At 35.5% G+C, this 22,298-nt stretch overlaps 1 protein-coding gene across 10 annotated transcripts in view; it reads right to left on the minus strand.

Annotated features, from left to right (window-relative positions):
- Nucleotides 1-22,298, minus strand: part of LOC102774714 (ankyrin repeat and KH domain-containing protein 1) — a 134,672-nt gene that overhangs the window by 14,859 nt on the left and 97,515 nt on the right. For all 10 annotated transcript variants that reach the window (XM_015569608.1, XM_015569607.1, XM_015569609.1 and 7 more), the window contains 14 exons: nt 19,144-19,289; nt 18,874-18,985; nt 18,077-18,222; nt 17,640-17,782; nt 17,007-17,220; nt 15,346-15,521; nt 14,972-15,134; nt 12,987-13,082; nt 12,192-12,308; nt 10,245-10,419; nt 8,766-9,222; nt 7,737-7,883; nt 5,976-6,125; nt 4,217-5,823 (listed from right to left, as the gene is read on the minus strand). In XM_015569608.1, the coding sequence (XP_015425094.1) occupies nt 4,217-5,823; nt 5,976-6,125; nt 7,737-7,883; nt 8,766-9,222; nt 10,245-10,419; nt 12,192-12,308; nt 12,987-13,082; nt 14,972-15,134; nt 15,346-15,521; nt 17,007-17,220; nt 17,640-17,782; nt 18,077-18,222; nt 18,874-18,985; nt 19,144-19,289 (3,849 nt within the window). The remainder of the gene's footprint in view (nt 1-4,216; nt 5,824-5,975; nt 6,126-7,736; nt 7,884-8,765; nt 9,223-10,244; nt 10,420-12,191; nt 12,309-12,986; nt 13,083-14,971; nt 15,135-15,345; nt 15,522-17,006; nt 17,221-17,639; nt 17,783-18,076; nt 18,223-18,873; nt 18,986-19,143; nt 19,290-22,298) is intronic.

Consider the following 22,298-nt stretch of genomic DNA (forward strand, 5'->3'; position numbering starts at 1 on the left):
CAGAAATACTTTGAAAACAGGGACTGAGGGAGGGTAGGGGAGGGGGGGGGTAAGGGGGAAAGAGCAACCAAAGAACTTACATGCAGGCATAGAGGCCTAACCAAGGGACCCGGACAACGGGGGGGGAGGGCAAGAGCGGGGGGGGTAGAGGGTAACGTGGGGACAAGGACACATATGTAATTTCTTAATCAATAAAAAATATATTTTTTTAAAAAAAAGATAATTCCAGTATGCCATCTGACAAATAAAAACCAGTTACCAATTATATGAAAGTTTTTATCTAGGTTGTATAAGTTTAAATTAACAGTCTTCTCAAATTCCATTTCTTTCTCTGGAGAAGGTATTTGGGAAAGGGGACAAGGGTATGGAAAAGGATTATAGTGCTCATTTCAGGAAAAAGTAGTTAATATCAACAAAAAACTCAAAATTTCTTTCAAGCTGGTATTATTCATATGTTTAAAGTATATAATTCAGAGGTTTGTCTTTAAATTTTTTTTAATATATATTTTATTGATTTTTTACAGAGAGAAAGGGAGAGGGACAGAGAGTTAGAAACATCGATGAGAGAGAAACATCGATCAGCTGCCTCCTGCACACCCCCTACTGGGGATGTGCCCGCAATCAAGGTACATGCCCTTGACCGGAATAGAACCTAGGACCCTTCAGTCTGCAGGCTGACGCTCTACCCACTGAGCCAAACCGGTTAGGGCGAGAGGTTTGTCTTTAAATTATATAATTCACAGGATTGTGCAACCACCACAATCAATTTTAGAACAATTTTGCCTACCCTAAAAGAAACTCTGTATACATTACCTGTCAATCTCCATTGTCCTATACCACATATCCCTACCTCTAAGTAGCCACTAATAAACTTTCTGTCTCTATAGATTGCCTGCCTATTCTAGAAATTTCATATAATTGGAATCATACAACATGTGTTTTTTGTGACTGGCTTCTTTCACTTAGCATACTGTTTTTAACGTTTATCCATGTTGTAGCATAAATCAGTACTTCCTTTCTTTTCTTTTTTTAATCCTCATCTGAGGATATTTTTTCCATTGCTTTTCAGAGAGTGGAAGGAAGAGAGGGCAGGGGAGGAAGGGAGAGAGAAAGAGAGGAAGAAACAATGATGTGAGAGAGGACACACTGACTGGTTACCTCCCACAGGTGCCCCAACTAATGCTCTAACTACTGAGAAACACCAGCCAGGGCAGTACTTCCTTTCTCTCTGTTATATCTATCTGATTATATAGAAACTAAAGGCCTGGTGCATGGATTCGTGCACCGGTGGGTGGGGTCCCTTGGCCTGGCCTGTGCCGTCTTGCAATCTGGGATCCCTCGGGGGATGTTGGAGAGCCAGTTTCGGCTGGATCCCGCAGGCCAGGCTGAGGGACCCCACCGATACACGAATCCATGCACCGGGCCTCTAGTATGCATATAAGATTTTTGGTTAATCTCTTCTTGCTCTCCGCCCTCCCCTCTGAGATTCATCAGTCTATTCCATGTTTCCATGCCTGTCCACTGTGCATCTGCCTCCTGATGGTCACTGTGTGTCATAACTACTGGACGGTTGGGTGGTCACTTAGGCTTTTATATATATAGATTATAGGAAAGTAGCTTACTACTTAGCAATAAGTGAGAGTAGCTTTCTACTTAGCAAATTGGCCCTCTGACTCCAGAGCTCTCCCTCTCCATGCTCTCGGGGAATGTCTGACTGCTTGCTTAGGCCTGTTCCAGCAGTCAGACATCCTTAGCACTGCCATGGAGGCGGGAGAGGTTCCCACCACCGTCACTATGCTAGCCAGCCATGAGCCTGGCTCCCCACAGGGGGAGTGCACTGACCATCAGGGGGCAGCTCCTGCACTGAGTGTCTGCCCCCTGGTGGTCAGTGTGCATCACAGTGACCGGTTGTTCCGCCATTTGGTTGACTTGCATATTAGCCTTTTATCATATAGGATTATGATTATATCTAATGTATTATAATAAAAATAGTATCTCATTATGTAGACACTAGAGGCCCGATGCACAAAATTCTCCCAGCTGCCCGCATTGGCTTCCTTCTGGCACCCAGGACCTGGGCTTCCCTTGGGCCGCTGTCAGGCACCTGGGAACCGGGTTTTCCTCGTAACCCTGGCTTTGTGTGGAAGGTTGTCCAGTCTAATTAGCATATTATGCTTTTATTGTTACAGATACTATACCACATTTCGTTTCTCCACTTATCATTAGAGGGGCAGTGGGTTGTTTCCACTTTTTGGCTATTATCAATAATACTGTTACGAACATTTATGTACCAGTTTTTGTGCAGACATTTGTCTTCTCTTAGGTATACCTAGGGGTAGAATTACTAGTACATATGGTAACTGTTTAACTTTTTTTTTTTTAAATATATTTTATTGATTTTTCAGAGAGAGGAAGGGAGAGAGATAGAGAGTCAGAAACATCGATGAGAGAGAAACATCGATCAGCTGCCTCCTGCACATTTCCCATTGGAGATGTACCCGCAACCCAGATACATGCCCTTGACCGGAATCGAACCTGGGACCTTTCAGTCCGCAGGCCGACGCTCTATCCACTGAGCCAAACCAGTTTCGGCTGTTTAACTTTTTGAGTAAATGTCAAACTTTTTCCAGTGGCTGTACCATTTTAAATTTCCACCAGCAGTGTTTGAGGTTTCAAATTTTTCATATCCTTTCTCATCTTCCTAAGTATTTTTATTTGTAAACTAGGAGAGTAAATTATCCATAGAGAAGAGCACCAGTAAAAGAAATAGTACAGGCAATTAAGAAATGTTGACCCCAGGATTAATGCTTGCTTTTTTATTATTATTTTAATTAGCAATAAGTTATTTTGATATTATGGATCTGAATAATTCAGGTCCCAAAACCAAACTAAATAGATGATTTCCTTTACTCCCCTCCCCCCCCGCCCCGACATTCATAATCTGTACATTTTCTGGGATGTAATATGTGAAGTCCAAAGGACTCAAACACTGGAAAATTAGAACTCTGAAGTCCAACTCTGGCTAAGGTACTATATAAATTCACGTATTAGTGGCAGTCAAGTCAAGAATTAATAATGCCTTCTATCACAGCCTGAGCATTGGCAATGAATTCTTTTATTCTGGGGCCTTTGAGAACCTCAGTTTCCCCAAAATGAAATGTTAAAATAGATACCTATTTATAAAAAAGAAAAAAAAATCCTAAGATAATATTTTGGACCATAGATGGTCTCATGTAAGGTTGTATTTCTATTTGAAAGAAGATACAACAGCTACATTTTCCTAAAAAAACAAGTAAATGAAACATATCAGATATGAAAGCTAAGGCTCTACCATATCCATAAACTCACAAATTTTAAACAACATAGATCAATTCATAATTAGCAAAAAGGAAGGATAGAGTATGGGACAGTTTTTCAACTGGAGTAAAAATGTTTAGTGGCAGTAATACTTACTCCTATTATATGTCTGCCACAGTTACTAGTTTGTTTTTCAGAATAGTGCAGATTGGAGTGAAATTTGGCTTGTAGAATCCAGAAAATAGATTCTGGTTTTCCAAATATCTCCAAGCCAACACTGGGCTTATATCTTTCTATATATTTCTTATAACTCCTCAGCAACTAATTTCTGATTTTGAGGAATGAATAGCTAAATCTAAGCTGGTCTTTTTAAAACAAAGAAAAATGAATGGATTCCTTCAACCAGCTCCATCTAATGTAAATAACAGAGTATTACTAAACAACATCGTTTAATATTTGGTCTGAATACCCAAGTCTGGAAACAAAGAATGAAGATTATGGGCTGGTACCTAAACACCTTTGTAACTCAAACGTTTTAAATCTGAGAAAAGCAAGCAATCGCTGTGAATGAAAAAGTCTGTAAACTTGGGAGTCCCTGAAGCATCCTATAAATCTTGTTTTATTAATATTATCTTATACCAATTCTAAGAAAATGGATTGACACAAGGTCACTGATATGAGGGACAGAGAGATCAGATAAAGAGCATAAGGCAGCTCGTCATATGTGAGTGACTGACTTACAGCTACTTTTTTGCCTAATCAGCAATCATTAAAGGGTCTTTACTATTTATGACACATTCTCATTTCTTTAAGATTATGCAATATTATGTACAAAAAACCTCTTTATTATTATTTTAGAATATTAGAATATGCTGTTAGAGCCCCAACCTGAGCTGCAGTGATAGTTATAATAACTTACCAGCTGGGCTAGTAGAAACTCGCTGGGAAGGTGTTCTGAAGCCAGGTGCCTTGGAGTTGTCAGGGTGCACATTTTCCAAGTGTCCAAGTACAGAGTTATTTAGGAACGCTGACTGAACAGTGAAAGAGGCATCTGCAGCAACTCGTGAGGATAGTGGAGCATCTCCCCATCCCTGGTTAGCTGGCACCTGACTACTATCAAAAAGACTACTGAAGTGATTGAAAAGTGTGGCTGGGCCAAATGTTGGCGGCAACGATTTATTTGCTGGGTTAATGTGCATCTGAGAACCATTCATAATGTTCATGGCTGAAGAAAGCTGCACCGCAGCTGGTGGGCCTTGAGGTGGTGTTAAAGGAACTGGATTTGTAACAAAAATAGACTGGGGATCCTGGTGTAGAGTAGCATTTGGAACCACTGAGTAAAAAGAACCTCTGGGCTGCATTCGATGAGAAACTCGAGGTGCTGGTACAGCTAATTGAGGTAAATTATTGTTATCCTGATTATCAGCAGCAACCAATCTTGGTGATGCCAAAGTCAATGGAGTAGGTTCTGAATTAGATGCAAATGGCATTGACATAGGACTTAATTCAGACACACTGGATGACTGGGCCTCGTCCTGTGTGTTGTTAGGAGTGGGACTGTTGGATGGATGAGTTTCTGGAGCTCCTGGCGTGTTACTGGCAGAGCTATTACAGCTATTTGCAGTTGAAGATGGCGTACACAGGTTTGCCGTGGGTTGGTCCTGTGTGGACACTTTTTCTTTCGGGGGTGGCATGGCAGAGAAAGACTCCATCTTTTGTGAAGAAAGTTGTGCTTGAGGAGCACTTGTAGATAGAAATGGGGTGGGAACTTGTCCACTAGTGATCGGCGCAGAAGAGACTGAAGGCAGGGAACTACAAGTGCTTGTCACAGAAGAAATCACTGTTGCTGGAGGACTTGTCTTAGGCACACAGGCAAACAACTGCTTTCTGACTGATGAAGGAGTCCGGGTGTTAGTCACGCACAGTTGCTGACTGGCAGCAACTACAGAAGGGACAGTGATAGGACAACTGGCAGTGGCTAGTCCAGCAGACTCAGAGGGTAAAACAGTACCATTCTGGTTAGGTAGACGGCTTGTAGAATTATGCTTGGGAGAGCTATTTGCGTTGCCAGGATTCACAGGTCTCACTGGGAATGGTCCCCAAGTGTTAGGAGAGGGTGAAAAGGTTCCTCCAAACTGGGCCATGGGTAAGCGAGGATGCCGAATCTGTTGCATAGTCTGAGCAGCCAGGAGAGCAAAATGAGGATGGGGATAGGCTAAGGGTAGAGAAACTGGGAAAGAAGAACGTACATTTGTTGGAACGTTCTTGTTAAGTTTATTAGTGGCCTGGAACGTAGATAATGTTGTTGCCTGTGAAGTTACAAGCGTTGGAGCACCTAAGGGAAATGCATTTTTACTGGAAGCTGCTGTGGTGCCTACGCCAGACGAGAAGTTTGCATGGATGGACTTGGTGCTGGTAGGTGTTCTGATATGATTTTTAGGAATCAAGTCTTCCAGTTCCTTAGCAGGATCTTGAATAAGTGCATTGATAAGTTGAACTGCATATCTTGTTGATTCTGTACCACCCCTGGGGAAAAAACAAAAAAGATAAATAACATAAACAACAGGTAATCTTTGCCATGAAAGAAAATTCTTTATTCTACTATAACTAACAAAAGTATGCTTCTAATAAAATTTAATTTCTACACAGAACTAACAATATACATTTTCTACAGTTACCTTATTGTGATCATTCTCTCGCCATTCTTATCTTTTTGCTTATCCACATCAATATGGGCACCAGTAACATCTTGTATTGCGGTGATGTTGCACCCTCCTCTTCCCATTATCCTGGAAACCACTGAAGCTGGAACAGATAATTTCTTTGACCTAAAAAACGAAGACTACACATGAGCTTAAGTGTTCAAATTTGCCTGAAATATCACACGTCAGCCAAACTGCAGTGACCATACATATTGACTCTAAATTAAAATAATGCATACCATATTGTTAAACTTCATACTAAAAAAACAGTGGCTAGCTTATCAATATCAACAAGTTATACTCAGCAGTAAAGAAGAAAGTCTCAGATCTGAACTACATAAAAAGCAATTCACAAGTGGAGCCTGGGACTTCCGCTTGTGTGTGAGGTGAGTGGTTGCCAGAGAGAAGACCAGAGGCTGATAATGGGATCTGACAAGATGGCCCAATGGCCCTGCAGGGTTATCAAAGAAACCCAGTGTTTGCTGGCACAACCAGATGAGAATAACACCCATTATTTTCAGGTGGTCATTGTAGACCCTAGAATTCCTCCTTTAAGGAGGGACCTTTAAACTTGAACCTTCCTTCCAGAAGAATACCCAATGGCAGCTCCTAAATAATAAAAAATTATTATTTTAATGTAGACAAGTTGGGAAGAATATATTTAGATATTTTGAAAGCTAGAGCATGGAGTAGGCCATATGCCATGAATAATACTTAAATCTATCTGATCAAGTGTGCATCCTGTCTCCTGTTTTGACAAGACTTCTTCTTTGTTTGCATTATGGACACAAAATCTTGGAAATATTACAGAATAAAAGCCCAGAAACTTCAGTCCTTTGGTGATTAAATGCACATCTGCAAATCTATGTCTGTCCTGATTCCCTGTTGTAAAGTGTGAACAGAGGCTAGAAGTATCATCTGGATTGTGTATGACATTTAAAAGCAGTGACCTTTCGCTGCTTTTATTCATTCCGCCATCATGGCTTAAGTATAAGGCAGTGTGAAGGTAGTTATCAGGGTTAGCTGCAGGAGTGTGGGTGTTTTTCTTTTTTTGAGGAGGAAGTTAGTTTTAATTTTATAGGCTCCTTTCCCCCCTTTTTATGATGATCTAATTGCATTAAAAGCAGATAATCAGTTTTTCAGAATATGCTCTCTAGCCAAGTCTAACTTTATTTAAACGTTATAAATAGATAAGCTTGATGTCTGAATCAAAATGGGACCATTAAACAAACATCATAACCCTAATAACATTGTGATTTTCTGTCAAGTATAGAATCTTCCCTTTAAGAAGAAACTTGTGGCCATTTTGAAAACTAAATCTTATGTTTTTAAAAAATTTTTGTTTTAATAAATATTTTTTGTTATTCTAAATCCAATGTTTGTTGTTTCCTATAAAATATGCATGCAAAATGTATACATTACTTCTAATTTTGCTTTAGCCTACAGCAGGGGTCCTCAAACTATGGCCCGCGGGCCACATGCAAATACAAATATTGTATTTGTTCCCGTTTTGTTTTTTACTTCAAAATAAGATATGTGCAGTGTGCATAGGAATTTGTTCATAGTTTTTTTTTAAACTATAGTCCGGCCCTCCAACGGTCTGAGGGACAGTGAACTGGCCCCCTGTTTAAAAAGTTTGAGGACCCCTGGCCTACAGTTTAAAATAATAACTACATTCAATTATTCATTAATTAATTGGTCTATGTAAGTTAAAAAGATAAGACTAATTTTTCTTACCTTCGTACAACTTCTTTCCACCCTTCTTCTCTTTTTTGCCCCCTTTTAGGGCTAGTCAGATTCAGCTTTATGTTTGGAGAGTTTAATGGCAATGACACTGACTTATAGCTTGTTGATAAGGAACTAGAATTCACTTCACCTTCAGGTCTGAGAAGAGATAAATAGCAAATCCAGTAAAAGATCAATTTTAAGTTAGAAAATCAAGAGATTATTATGGACATTATGCTAAAATACTTGAATTAAAATTTGGCACATCAAATTATCAACAATTCAGAAAAATAGAAATAGGACAAAGAATCCAACATCTATTTTAGTATAAAAATGGACTCGGAAGTCAAAAGTTGTACTATCCTATATAATAAAACCCTAATATGCAAATCGACCGGATGGAGGAATGATCAGAGGAATGACTGGCCGCTATGGTGTGCTCTGACCACCAAGGGGCAGATGCTCATTGCAGGAGCTGCCCTCTGGTGGTCAGTATGCTCCCACAGGGGGAGAGCCACTCAGCCAGAAGACAGGTTCATGGCTGGCAGTGGTGGGAGCCTCTCCTGCCTCTGCTGCAGGTGGGTGGTAAGGAGCAAGGGGTCTCAGACTGAGAGAGCCCAGGACTGCGAGAGGGATGTCTGACTGCCGTCAGGGGATTGGGCCTAAGCCAGCAGGCGGACATCCCCCAAGAAGTCCCGGACTGTGAGAGAGGGTGCAGGCCAGACTGAGCCCCTCCCTCCCCCCCGCACAAATTTCCTGCACTGGGCCTCTAGTAAGCAATAAAAGTGACATAGTGAAAATCAAGATATTGCTAATATTTTCAACTTCAAAATGAAATCATAAAAATTTTTAATAATCTCATTTTATAATTAGCACATTAGGACATTGATAAATTTCACTTTTGAATACTGAAGACAGATAATAAGATGGATTTAAACTGTTAACACAACTTGTGCTTGAAGAATAAACCTCAACTTATTGTGCCAAGCATGGAAAAACAACAACAGGTGGATGTCGAGTTAACATATTAGAAAAACTTACCGTGTTTGAGTTTTAGAAGCGGCAGTACTTATTTTTTCTTCTTGGGAATGGAGTAGCAGTGAGGGGTATCTCCTATCACCAGAGGAATTCACATCCATACTGAAGTTTAATTCTTGGCTTTTACCACCACTGCTACTCTCACTGTTGCAATCTGTGCTGTCCAAGTTATCTGAATCACTGTTCCCGCCTGCACCACCACCTCTGGGTTCTCCATTTATTTTATTTTTGTCTGCCTTTTGCTGTGTTAAGGATATATGTTGTTCTGGTAATATTAAAGGTGCAGTGGGAGGGGTTTCTTTTGTTTTGTTCTTCTTATTTTTCCTATTGGTGCTGGGGGTTGTCACCACATTAGCCCTTTTTTTCCCAAACGCGTTTGTGAATGTTGCAGATGTTGCAGAGATGCCAATTGTGGTGGTGGTGGTTGCACTAGGAGGCTCTATGGGAACTTCTTGCTCCACTGAAATTATCAAAAAGGATAAAGATCACATTGAGAGCCACAGATCTCAAAATAAATTATTACATATATACCTGTAACATTTCATAATAAGTTAGTCCTTTACTCATATTTTCCTTATACCTACATTTACTAGTAAATAAAGAAATCTTGCCCTTGCTCAGTGATTAGAGTGTTAGCCCAAGGACTTAAGGGTCTTGGGTTTGATTCCAGTCAAGGACACATACATCAGTTGCAGGCTCGATCCCTGGTCTGGGTCAGGGTATGTGCAGGAGGCAACCAATTGATGTGTCTCTCTCTGTCTCTCCCTCTCCCTTCCACTCTCTCTAAAAATCAATGCAAAAATTTCCTCAGGTGAGGATTAACAAAACAAACAAAAAAGAAATCTTTATTGTTGTTAGAACAAATATACTATATCTTATTTTGATGTCTAAACTGGTATAAAACATTCATACAGTTAACACTTTTAAGATTTGAAATGTTAGTCTCATGAACTAACCAAAAATCACAATATAGTTTGAATTTAGAAAAAATTTCAAATAGGATTTTAGAATTAGAATTCAAATATAGCAAGATTATATGCTTACTACAAGCACTGTATAATAAACAACTTTGCGAATAATAAAACCCTAGTGCTGTAGAGATTTGCGCCTGAACCTTAGCTAAAAATTTATTGAGGAAACAGACCTTTCCAATTTTCCAACAGGGGGTAGGGGGGAGGAGAGAGCAGAGAGAAACCTGGCATACCTCTTTCACTGTATTGTTTTCAGGACATACACAATGTTTTACAGGGAGACTTAAATTACAATTGAACTTCCTCAATTTATATGTTTGTCTCCCCCACCCTCTCCTATTTCTCTGTATCACTTTACAATGTAAAATGTTTAGAAATATTTACTATGAGTCAATTGTCAATTTCAGATTAAAGTAATTGAATATTTAACGAATTAATTACATCAAAGGCATTCAAAATGAAGTCGCTAAACAGGAGAATTTTATCACTAATTTAATGGGTCATTTCTCACCATCTTCATCATTTTCCTCTTCATCTTCATCCTCTGGTAGTTCTGAATTCTCCTTAGGTTTGTTTTCTTCATCTTCTTCCTGCTTCCTTTTCTGCTCCTCTTTTTTCTTTTTTCTCTTTTCTTTTCTTTTCTCTCTTTTAGCTGCAAGAGCCTGCTTTCTGCTCTCCTCTCTTGACTGAAATAAAGATGTATCATATTATCAACAAAGCAATAATTTAAAATCAAGAATGACATGATATTTCTGTTTATGATATGAGGAGTTTCCCATGAATATCAGTTTCAAAACACATTTATAAGAGCAACAAAAGAAAAAATATATCGCTTCTCGGCCTTTTGGCTAAGATCAAGTGCAAAAGAAAAAATAAATAAACCGGACTTCATGAGAAATAAAAGTTTTTGTGCTTCAAAGGAACCATCAAGAAAGTAAAAAGACAACCCTTAAAAAGGAAAAAAAATTTCAAATCATACATCTGGCAAAGGACTATATCAAGTATACAGTAGTCTCCCCTTATCCATAGTTTCATTTTTTGCAGTTTCAGATTTTTGCATATGGCCTGCAAAGTCTAAAATATTTACTTTGTGCCATTTTATAGAAAAAATTTGCCGATCTCCTATGTTAATAAGAAAGGGGCTGAGGACTGAAAGAAAAGACTGTATTTTCAATTAAAAATCATTTCATCACTCTGTTGCCATAAATCTAATGGGCTATTTAGGGAATTGCCGACCATGTATGTCCCTGGGTAGTTACAAAAAAATAAAAATTAGGATGGGACCTTAGCTGTCATCTAACTTCAAAGTTTATTTTATTTAAAAATGAAGACAGCTTTTTTCCTTCTTATTTTAACTGTAATCAAGTTTATCATGAAAGTACTAAAATTTAATTCCCTAATTATTAAGACCTTAACGTTTACAGTTTTTCCCCTATTATAAGCAATACAACAATGAATGACCTTATATACATTCACATCTTTGAGCATTTGTCTATCTATCTTAGATAAAATTTCTATAAGTGGAATGGCTAGAATAAGGGTATTCACTTTTTTAATTGATTAATTTGTCAAATACCTCTGTTAATAGTTATACTAATTTATACCATACATAAAGAAATCATACTAGAGTGCTAATTTTCCCATACCTTTGCCATCAACAGCTATTACCAGACCTTTAAATTTTGACAGTCTGGTAAAAAAAACCTTAAATCACTCTTTTATAGTGCATTTCTTTATTTATAAAATTAGGCATTCTCCATCTATTGACCATCCATATTTATTTTTCTGTGAATCATTCCTTATTCTGAGCAAGTTCTCTTTTTCTCATTGATGTGTAAGCAATCTTTCCTTCTGTTTTTAGCTTACAAGTTTTATTTTGTAATTTTTAAACTAAGAACTGGCATTTTCCAAAATGATTGTATCTTTTTTCTTCGTTTAATCAACAAAATATTTTCAGGTTAAGCTATGTCTTGCATTCCTAGAATGTCTATTTGATCATGGAGTTTGTTCTTTTAATATAAATTCTGGATTTAATAACAACATCCTCATTTCCCTGGTAAACAGACTGAGCCTCAGAAAAGTGATCTTGTTTATTTAACTTTTTCCATTTTACCACACATTCTAGGTTACTTGACACTTAGTCTTTGAGGATATAATAAACCACTTATAGCCCAGATCTTATAATAAATGATTTCCAATGTTTTACTAAATTTTTTTCTTAGACTAATATTAAAACCACTTAGGCAGTCAGTATCATTAGGTAAACTGTGATCTGCTTGAAAACTAGCCCTCACTTATATGGTTCAAAATATTTTTTATGAATGACAGGTTCAAATTAAAAATTAATCTACTAATCATTTCCTTTGAAAAATATTTTGTTCAAAATATTGGTCTATAGGTGGCAAATTTACCTTAGATTTTCAATATTTTTATAAGGAAAATTATTTTTCCCACTCACCTTTTCCAGATCAAGTTCCTTTAAAAGAATACTTGCATTCTTGTTTGCTTCCGCAGCCTGTTGGTCTTTAGCCTTCACAATTGTCTCAACACATTGATGACATTTTTTCAACAGTTCCTATAGTGAAAAATGGAATTATTTCAATGAAGGAACACATAACATACTAGGCCAAATAAGACAAGCTGATTAGCATACCAAAATCCAGGACTTAATTCAAATAAATAAATTAAATTATCCTTTGAGTCTAGTCATGAATCAATCTTTAAAATAAGGAACTACTCCCTAAAAACTTTATATGTTCTCAGAAAACTTTCTAAATTGGGCTAATGGTCTAGCAATAAATTTTGGCTGCAGTCACTGTAATTATGGTTCAGAAAAGTAAGGGAATCATTTATCAGAAGTATTATTCCCAGCCCTAACTGGTTTGGCTCAGCGGATAGAGAGTCGGCCTGCGGACTGAGGGGTCCCGGGTTTGATTCCGGTCAAGGGCATGTACCTGGGTTGTGGGCACATCCCCAGTGGGGAGTGTGTAGGAGGCAGCTGAATCGATGTTTCTCTCTCATCGATGTTTCTAACTCTCTATCCCTCTCCCTCCCTCTCTGTAAAAAATCAATAAAATATATTGAAAAAAAAGATGTATTATACCCATTCTCTATTTATAAATGGAGAAACTAAAGTATAGAAAGACGAGATGGTTAGTCTCATAGAGGACAAAAGAACAGGTCCATAACTGCACATTTTAGCACATAATTCCACAAAAAACAAAAATGTGCTCCAACAGCATATTAAACCTACCTTATCTGTAATTGTTGCTATGTATCTCATGCATTCTATATCAGAAGGGAACTGATTGACTTCTTTCACCAAATATTGAACAACCTTTACATGACCCTGTAAAGAGTACAACAGAAAACACACCAGAAAATCTCTTAAAATTTCCCCATATGCTTAAAAACTTAAGAGTAAAAGGTATATTAATACTTTAAGATAGTTTATTAAATTATAAATTGAAATTATAAAAATAAAATCAGTGTTGAGTTTATAAACAGAAAAGATAAGTACAACATGCTCGGGAATATATGGTGGACCAAAAGACATTTCTCCTGAGTTTAATATGCCTATTTTCAATGGAAAGTAGAAAAGTTTTTGTAAATTAGTCCTAAAAACAAAGAGGATGTTCCAAATTTCAAAGCATTATTTTGGCTCTCACCTTACTAAACAAGGTAGATTGCCTACATTTATCTGAGTCCTATAACTTGACTCTAGAAAGAACACTTCTTAATTGTCATTATCAGAGAATGAATAATTTGTTATCAATTCTATTATAAAATAACCAAACTTGCATAGTTTCCCCTCCTATTCAGGTTCTAAGACATCCTCAAAAATTGGTCTGGTAGTGACACAAAACAGAAAAGTGGTTGCTTTCAAAGCAGGGAATTAATTGAACACAGGCACGATAATACTTTCTAGAATGATGGAAATATTTTATATCTTTATGGGGTTTGAGTTACATGGGCATATGCATTTATCAAAACGCTTTAAACTATGAACCTCAGACTTGTGCATTACACTGGATATAAATTATACCTCAATTAAAAGGAAAGAAAATTTTGTAAAAAGAATTAAGTCTAGAAAATATCTTAAGATATTTTTCTAAGACACATAACTAATACTACTCTCATTCAATAGCTATTTAGTTACCAGCTATTATGAGTTAGGCACTGTGCTAAACAACAGGGTATGAACAGTGGTGAAAAAGTCATGAATCTTATTGTTCATGGATCTTCCAGCCTAGTTGAGGAGATAGGCATTAAAAAAGTAAACATGTAGCCTTGACTGGTTTGACTCAGTGGATAGAGCGTTGTCCTGCAGACTCAAGGGTCCTGGGCTCGATTCCAGTCAAGGGCATGTACCTTGGTTGCAGGCACCCAGTAGGGAGTGTGCGGGAGGCAGCTGATCAATGTTTCTCTCTCATCGATGTTTCTAACTGTCTCTCTCCCTTCCTCTCTGTAAAAAATCAATAAAATATATTTTAAAAAAAAGTAAACATGCATTTGAACATATAAACTACACATCTGGATGAGGAAAATAATAGTGTACTATAAAAGAGAAGAAGAGGGACCTTTACAGATTGGGTGTTACAGAAGAACTCTAACATTTAAAATGGGAGCTAAACGCTAAGTAGAAATGAGTCAGGTGATGCAAGGGAAAGACATTTTGGGAAAAGAAAACTAGTGAGAAAAAGACCTGAGGCAGTTAAAAATTTATTGCTGAAGTATACTGAGCCAAGGGGAAGGGTAGTATAAATGACTGGTCTGGGGAGGCTGGCATGAGCCATATCCTACAGGGCTTTGTAAGCCATGTTAAGTCATTTATAGTTTATCATAAATGTAATGGGAGGGCTTTTAAAAATATAACAGATAAGTGAGCCTTTATAAATATATATGGTATAATAAGTTTTTATTAAAGAGTCCACTCATTTTTTTTCCTCCTGATGTAGAGAAGACATCCATCTGCATATAATAACTGCCCTTAAATCTAATGCTTTATGTACAATGACATAACAAAACTAGTCTAGACACAAGTTAATCTAATAAAGTTGCTTGTAGTGAGCTTCCATATAGCTATTAGATTCGGCCACAAAAAGTGAAAATATAGCAGTTATTTGTATATAGATTTATAGTCATTTATCCAAGGTCAATTTATCTTTCTTATATAGTTTTAACTTAGAATTGACTTAAAATTATTAAATTTTATCCCCCCCACCCATATCAAATTACCTTCCGAAATGCTGACATAAGAGGTGTGATTTTCCGGTTATCTGCAGCATCCACATCAGCACCTGCTTGTACCAGCAACTGCACCACATCAAAATGTCCACCATTGGATGCCAACCAAAGTGGTGTGTTTCCCTTCTTGTTATGAACATCAATATGGGCTCCTCTATAAAATCAAAAGATGTTAATGTAGTTTGTTTCCTATGAGAAGAGACAAACTTTTTCTATTTTTCTCTATTTGTCTTTTATCTGTTACAAGAGATCATGTAAACAATCTGTTCTTTAAAATGTCAGTAAAGTAGAACAATTTTATTAGCTTTAATGGCTCTGGAAAGTGAAAGTAGAAAGTTCTATATATAAATAAAAAATTTACCCACCTACTAATGAGGAGCTCACAAAATTTATAGTGACCTTTGTCCGCTGCTATTGTTAAAGCAGTATCTCTTGAGGAAGGCACAGGGGGGGCATTGACGTCTGCTCCTTTATCAAGGAGAACTCTCCCAACCTCAGCATACCCTCCAGAAGCAGCTTCCATCAAGGGGGTAAGACCAGTCTGTTTAAACCAAAAATTATTCAAGTAAATTAGTATAACTTTTCATAAGGCTAAAACAATTGATTTGTGTTTTCTATTTGTTATTTTCTCTCATAAAACAGCTAAGCAATATTCACAATCTTAAATTTCACTAAACAGCAAGTAAAAATTGTTAGATGCAATTAGACAAGCTAGAATGAATTAACTTATACGACCACATGCTAAATTAAAACAAACAAAACAATTTTATAACTTCTATATTGTTATAAATTTATGCATGAGACTTAACTTCTCTGCACAACAAATAAAGATATTAAAAATGAATAAGAAGTAAGTAAAGCACAATGTTCAATGGGAAAACTTTTTTAGATAATACTTCATCTGAGAACGCAGTTTGCTAAATACCTCAGGGTAAATTCTTTCAATCCTATTCAAATTTAGGTAAAATAGATTGAAATATCATATATTTTATTCATGTGTTTTGTTCATGACATTTTTGCCAAAAGATATTTCCTACTGGTAGTATTTCTAAAGTAAGATGATTCATCTAGGACTTCTAATAATCAAGTGGGTTACACTGATTATCTGTAATATAAAAGATAAACTGGATAGCAGGAAAGGCTCATCTCTCTTTGTGCAATGAAAAGTTTTAATGAAATTCAGGGAGAAAAAAATGAGATTTTCATTCAAATCCTTCCAACTTGAAATGACTACCAGCTGGGCAATTGTCTGATTATTAAGAATTTTACACAAGTTACATTTTTCTAGAGTTCTAAGTACTTAATAGTTCTAAGCCAAAAAAGAATTCGAAACACTGACATACTCTTACTTTCTGAATGCTAAATAGTCATAAAATTGTCAGAATTTGGCTATCTTAAATTTATAATCTATGCAGTAATTTAAAAAAATTGATTTCAGAGAGAGGAAGGGTGAGAGAGAAACACTGATTATGATTAGTTGCCTCCCACACACACCCTGATCTGGGATTGAACTCACAACCTGGGTATGTGCCCCAACAGGGAATTGAACCCGCCATCTTTTGGGTACAGGATGATGCTCCAACCAACTGAGCCACACTGGCTAGGGCTGTGCAGTAATTTTTTGGATTGGGGTTTTTACCATTGGTAAGCACATGCCTTATTAAGGCACATGCCTCTTTAAAAATCTACATTAATGGGCTCTATAAAATAATCTTACTACTCAAAAATATCTTACTATAAAATAATATTACTACATTCAAAAGCTGCAAATTAGAAGATTAAGAGAACCACTCAAACCTGAGATTGAAAAAAATACTGATTCTATTTTCTTCACTGTCCTTAATAAAAGTCATGAATAGTGATAATGTGTTACTGACCACTGTATAGCACAATTCTCCAATCTTGCATTAGGGCATCAGTTTTAAGTTATGACAATTTAAAACAGTACATCAAATTGAGTTGAAATGCCATTCTTTTTCATACTAGAAATATATCTGATGTAGTTGACAAATTATAAAGTGCTTACCTTTGCTCTATGCTCAACATTGGCTTTTCGGTCCAGAAGCAAACTCACTACTTCTGCTCGACCTTGAAAACAGGCCAAGGTGAGAGCTGTGTTCCGATTGGTCTCTATTTGGGCGTTAATGTCTGAACCCATATCAAGCAACAATTTCACTGCAGGAACATGTCCATTCATTGCAGCCAACATCAGGGGAGAAATACCTAGTTTACTCCCAGTCCTCAGGGGGGAAATTAGAAAATTAAAATATGTTACCTGTTGTTTTTTTAAGAAAGCATAGAGAACATAAAGGATGAAAATGTTTCCGTAAAAAGAAACCAATGAATGATTTTATTTGTTTAGACTAATAATTAGAAATAGGAAAATCTTACAATTTAAAACATAATCCTTATTTAGAGTTATAAATGTTCAACTATACATAACCAAGTACTTTCTGAAGGAGACCTCTTTAAAAATAGTCACCTTAGTTGAAATAATCTGTGATTATTTATAAGCACATTACAGGAAGAACTGTTGGCTCTTGTAACTTTAATACTATCTTAATTAAAAATAGTGTCTATCCAAATATTTAGGGGAAGACACTTATTCTAAGTAGTAACTTATTAATCATGAGTAAAAAACAAGATAGGTGATAGATACCTTGAATTAATTTCTGCCCCAGCATTAAGCAGAATCTTAATGATATTGACATATCCTCCAGATGCAGCTAGACTCAGTGGTGTATAATCAGACACATTCCTATGTTCTTTATTTGCACCTCGAGCCAGCAACAAGTCTACCACCTACAAAGTAAAATGTGAACAGAGAATTCCAGTTTACACCAAGGGCTCAACTTATCATTAATTAGACTTTGTATATTCAAATATCAGCATTAGGGAAATGGATTCAATTTCACATCAAGGAATTCAGAGGTTTGAAATCCCAATTGTACTGAAATCAAAAGTTACTCTTTCTATTCGTCAATTGTTGAGTAACCATTTGCGTTTCATACGTGTTAGGATTGTGGTTCACTCATCATAGGCATATTTAAAATATAAGGAAACGTATTTACAAAATGAAAATTAACATTAACACACCTCCTGACGTCCACCAGAACATGCCAATGAAAGTGGAGTATCCTTAGTTCGTTCAGACTGTGCTTCTATATCTCCACCTTTATCCAAAAGGATTTCAACAACTCCAACATGCCCTGCTGTTGCCGCCAGGATCAGTGGTGTGAAGCCTAAATCAGAAAATAAAAATCTCAAACAAATTTGTGGTTTTTACTTATTAAGCCACTGCTTTTATTTCTTGATTATTTTAGTAGAGAAAGTCTTCAGGGCAGATACTTATAAGCATTTAACATAAAACTGCTCTAACCTCTAATTTGTTTGTGACAAAAATCCATAAACATCTATAAAAAGGAAATGCTAAGTCAAAGATAACTATTACAGTTTATACTCATAGTGAACTTTGAAACCTCTGCATGCTCAACTTTTGGATTAAGGAGAAAGGAAACCTGTACTTCACTGATAATTTATAGTCAAATTTCTGGAGAATAATTAGGCTCTGTAGATGAACAAATCTGGAATTTCAAATTGAAATTATCCATCTTTTCACTGAGACAGTCTAGAAACTACATAATGACAGTGAAAAAACTTGATGTAACTACACTCAGACTATTTATTTATTTATTTATTTATAATTGACCTTATGACCTTATGGAGGGAGGAAGGGAGATAGAAATATTGATGTGAGAGAGACACATTGATCAGTTGCCTCCCACATACGTCCCAACTGGGAATCCAACCCGTGACCGTACATAGGATGATGCTCTAACCAACTGAGCCACACTGGCCAGGGCCAGGCTTTATTTTTGACTGACATTCCTTACCTTTTTTGTCTCTGTGTTCAATTTTAGCATCTCGTGCAATGAGTACAGATACGAGTTCTTCATGGCCACCTGCACAAGCTAATGTTAATGCTGTGTCATGATTGCTCTCAGTCTAGAAGGGGAAAAAATAAATTAGATTTTGTTTTTTTACAACGGGGTTGTCAATTGAAGAGCAAATATTTTCACAATGAATATAAAATGATAATTTTCCTTTCCAAACAAAGAAAATAAAAATGTGCAAAATAAGTTTAAATAAAGCAATATACTCACATGTGCATCAATGTCAACTGAGGGATAGACAGGGGGCAATGACTGGGAAGCCACATTGCTTGGAGACTGTGAACAGGGTTCAGGTGTAAGACATTCTGTGGTCTGAGAGGAACTGTTTGAACCAGTGGGCACTCTGCTACTCACAGCTGAAAAACAATATCCATATTGCTGAATTCTACTAAAAGAGTAAAGTCATTTATAATATACAAAAAAATACAGAAAATATAAAATTCTGTATTAGTAATATAATGTAGTAACTAAATCCTAAGCTTTGGAGTCAGATGAAACTATTGGAGTTTCAATTTTTCTTAGGTGTAAAATGGGGAGAATAATAACAATACCTGCCTTGTAAGGCTGTTGGAAATACTCAGAATAATGCCGGTAAAATACTTAGTATAGTGTCTGTTATTGAGTGCAAATGTAACAAATGGTAGCCTTTTACATTGTTAATAGAGAAAAAATAGTTTCCTTTAAAAAAGTAAAGACTTTCTTAATTTATAAAAGGCAATTAGATAAAATATCCTGAGAACAATGCAAAAAAGGGGAGAACAAGTTAGAATATTTATCCCATTAATAGCAGAGAGCATTTTAAAAAATTCAATATTTGCTTTGAAAATTTGCCACAATGAATCAGTGTCTGAAAATCAAACTATTTTTCAACTGAACATTGAAACTTTTATTTTAGATCTCAAAATCTGGTGTTTGGAAACTTTGTTAACTGAAATGATACCTTTATGTCTATATATTTCTTAACATTTCATTAGAGATGAAGTTTGCCTCATAGAGAGGGAAATAGGACCTATCTTAGAGGGATGCTGTGAATTGTCTGTGAGATAATTTATAAAAACATTTAACACAGTGTTTGGCATATAGTAAGTACTCAATAAATGTAATTATCAGATATTTTATAGAACTTTCAGTACTATTATTCACTAATTTGAAAAACATTACTACTTAAGAAGGAAAAAAACTCAGGAAAACACACAATCATTAATAATATGGAAAAAGACAACAAGGCTTCAGTAATGTCACTAAACAAACTTCTATCACCCAGACTGAAAGTCAAGAAAACATATAGGTCTTAAAGGGAACTATAAGCATTTCAAATGTTAGAGAATATTTTCTCTCTAGAATTTTGATAGGACCCCAATCACTTGCTAAGGTGTTCACAAGTGTGAATGACTCAGTTTAGTATACTACTTTAAAAAATAACAAAATTTAAAAATGTTCAGATATGTTTCCATATGAACTGTCCTCCCCATCAATATATATAAAATTATCTTGGCAATATGAATTTCTGCAGATTGTCACCACATAAGTATACATAATTTAAACTATCCATTTACAAATAGGAACGATTATTATATATATTTGTTTCATCTACAAGAACATGCAAATGAAAAAAAGTTTAAAAATTTTTATCATTTAATGAAATAAAAGCAGATATTTGTTATTTCTCCTCAAAACAGTTGATATATTTGGAAAATAGCTCTAGTAAGCAAGATTCTAAAGATGATACATAGCACCTTTATAATAAAATTTTTACACTGGTCTCATAATTATTAACATACACCTTATTGAAGAACTACTTTTTAATCATTATTAATTTTATTTATTCATGTTATCTCTTGTTATATGAAAAACAGACATTTAAAAAATTTTAAACATTTGATTAGAGTGCTGTGCCAGAATATGATGTTATAAAAAGACTTCTTTACAGAGTTGACTTTAAAAAAATACTTTTGTGCATTTAAAAACTATGACAAAAAATGTGTTGTCACACCAACTATTGTACATTTTCTACAACATTATTTTAGAAACATTTTTTCTACCTTGCAATAATGACAATCAGCAACATTTCATAGAAGTGACTTTAATAGGCTTAATTACATACAAAAGTTATAAAGATAAAACTAGAAAGTAGCAAAGATTTAAAGGTACATGTGGAATAAAGGTTTTATTAAGATAAATTTACACCAAGACTATAACATTTTCATAAATCCTAAATTGTTTCCTACCTCTGAATAAAATGTCTCTGAAAATGACTATAATTACTATCACAAAAGTCACATAATTCAAATTAAATTTATACACTATCCTAAAAAGGTGATAAAAGAACTAAGGATAATATTCTACCTAATTCATTATAAAATTTAAGACAGTTTTGTAGGCAATATGGAAGATGATAATAAACCTTGCTATATAAAAACCTCAGATACTAGGTTTACATAAGCTATGTTGTAAGTTTTTAATAAATTAAATCACTATAAATTGTTTTATTTAACAGTAACTATTAGTTTCATGTAAATAAATAAAAATCTATAAATAAAATATTAACATCTATTAGAGGAAATTATTATTTAAAGGCATTTTATTGTAAGTGCCCTAAAAAATAAGAGTTTCCTAATTACTCTTTTATTCTTAAGCCACATTGACTACCACAGTATTATTTAAAGTAAAATACTTTTGAATTGGAATTTGTTGTAAAGAGCCTATTAGCATGCCAATAGCAATAATAATGTGCTAAAGTCACAAAAATACATTAGCCCTTATATGCGCATCAAATCTTAATATAAAATAAGAAAATGTTATTTAATAGAATTTAGAAGTTTTGAGAAAATATCTTTAAGATAAACTGAGAACTTCAAGTTGAATCAGATGCAAGCATATTACATCTGTGGTTCTTAAACCTGGCTGAACTGACTTTTGACTCTTGTTGCTAGCAACTTAATTTCCATAAGCCTCAGTTTTTTAAAAGAAAAACAGGTGGGAAAAGTATTTTATAGGATTATTATAAATAGTTCACAAGATAATGTACATAAGCATTTAGCACAGAGCTTAGCGCATGGTAAGTGCTCAATAAATTGAACAGATATTAGTTAATTTTTAGCCAATGTTTTTTATATATTCACAATGAAATTTTTACTAATGTTTCTAAAACTGCTCAATGGTCAAAGCTATTTTGAATTCTTTAAGTTGCTTTGAATTTCCAGACCTCAGTTCTAGATATTGGAATCATGTAAAACTGAGGTCTGGACATGAAAATCACTTGTTATTATGATAAACTGTAAAAGTCCAATACTTTCAGAAGAAAAGGACTTGAAGAACCATGCTCCCAATCAAGATTTTACATACATTTTGTCTGGGACTAAATC

This window comes from Myotis davidii, unplaced genomic scaffold (assembly GCF_000327345.1).
Source record: "Myotis davidii unplaced genomic scaffold, ASM32734v1 scaffold545, whole genome shotgun sequence".
Classification (NCBI taxonomy): Eukaryota; Metazoa; Chordata; class Mammalia; order Chiroptera; family Vespertilionidae; genus Myotis; species Myotis davidii.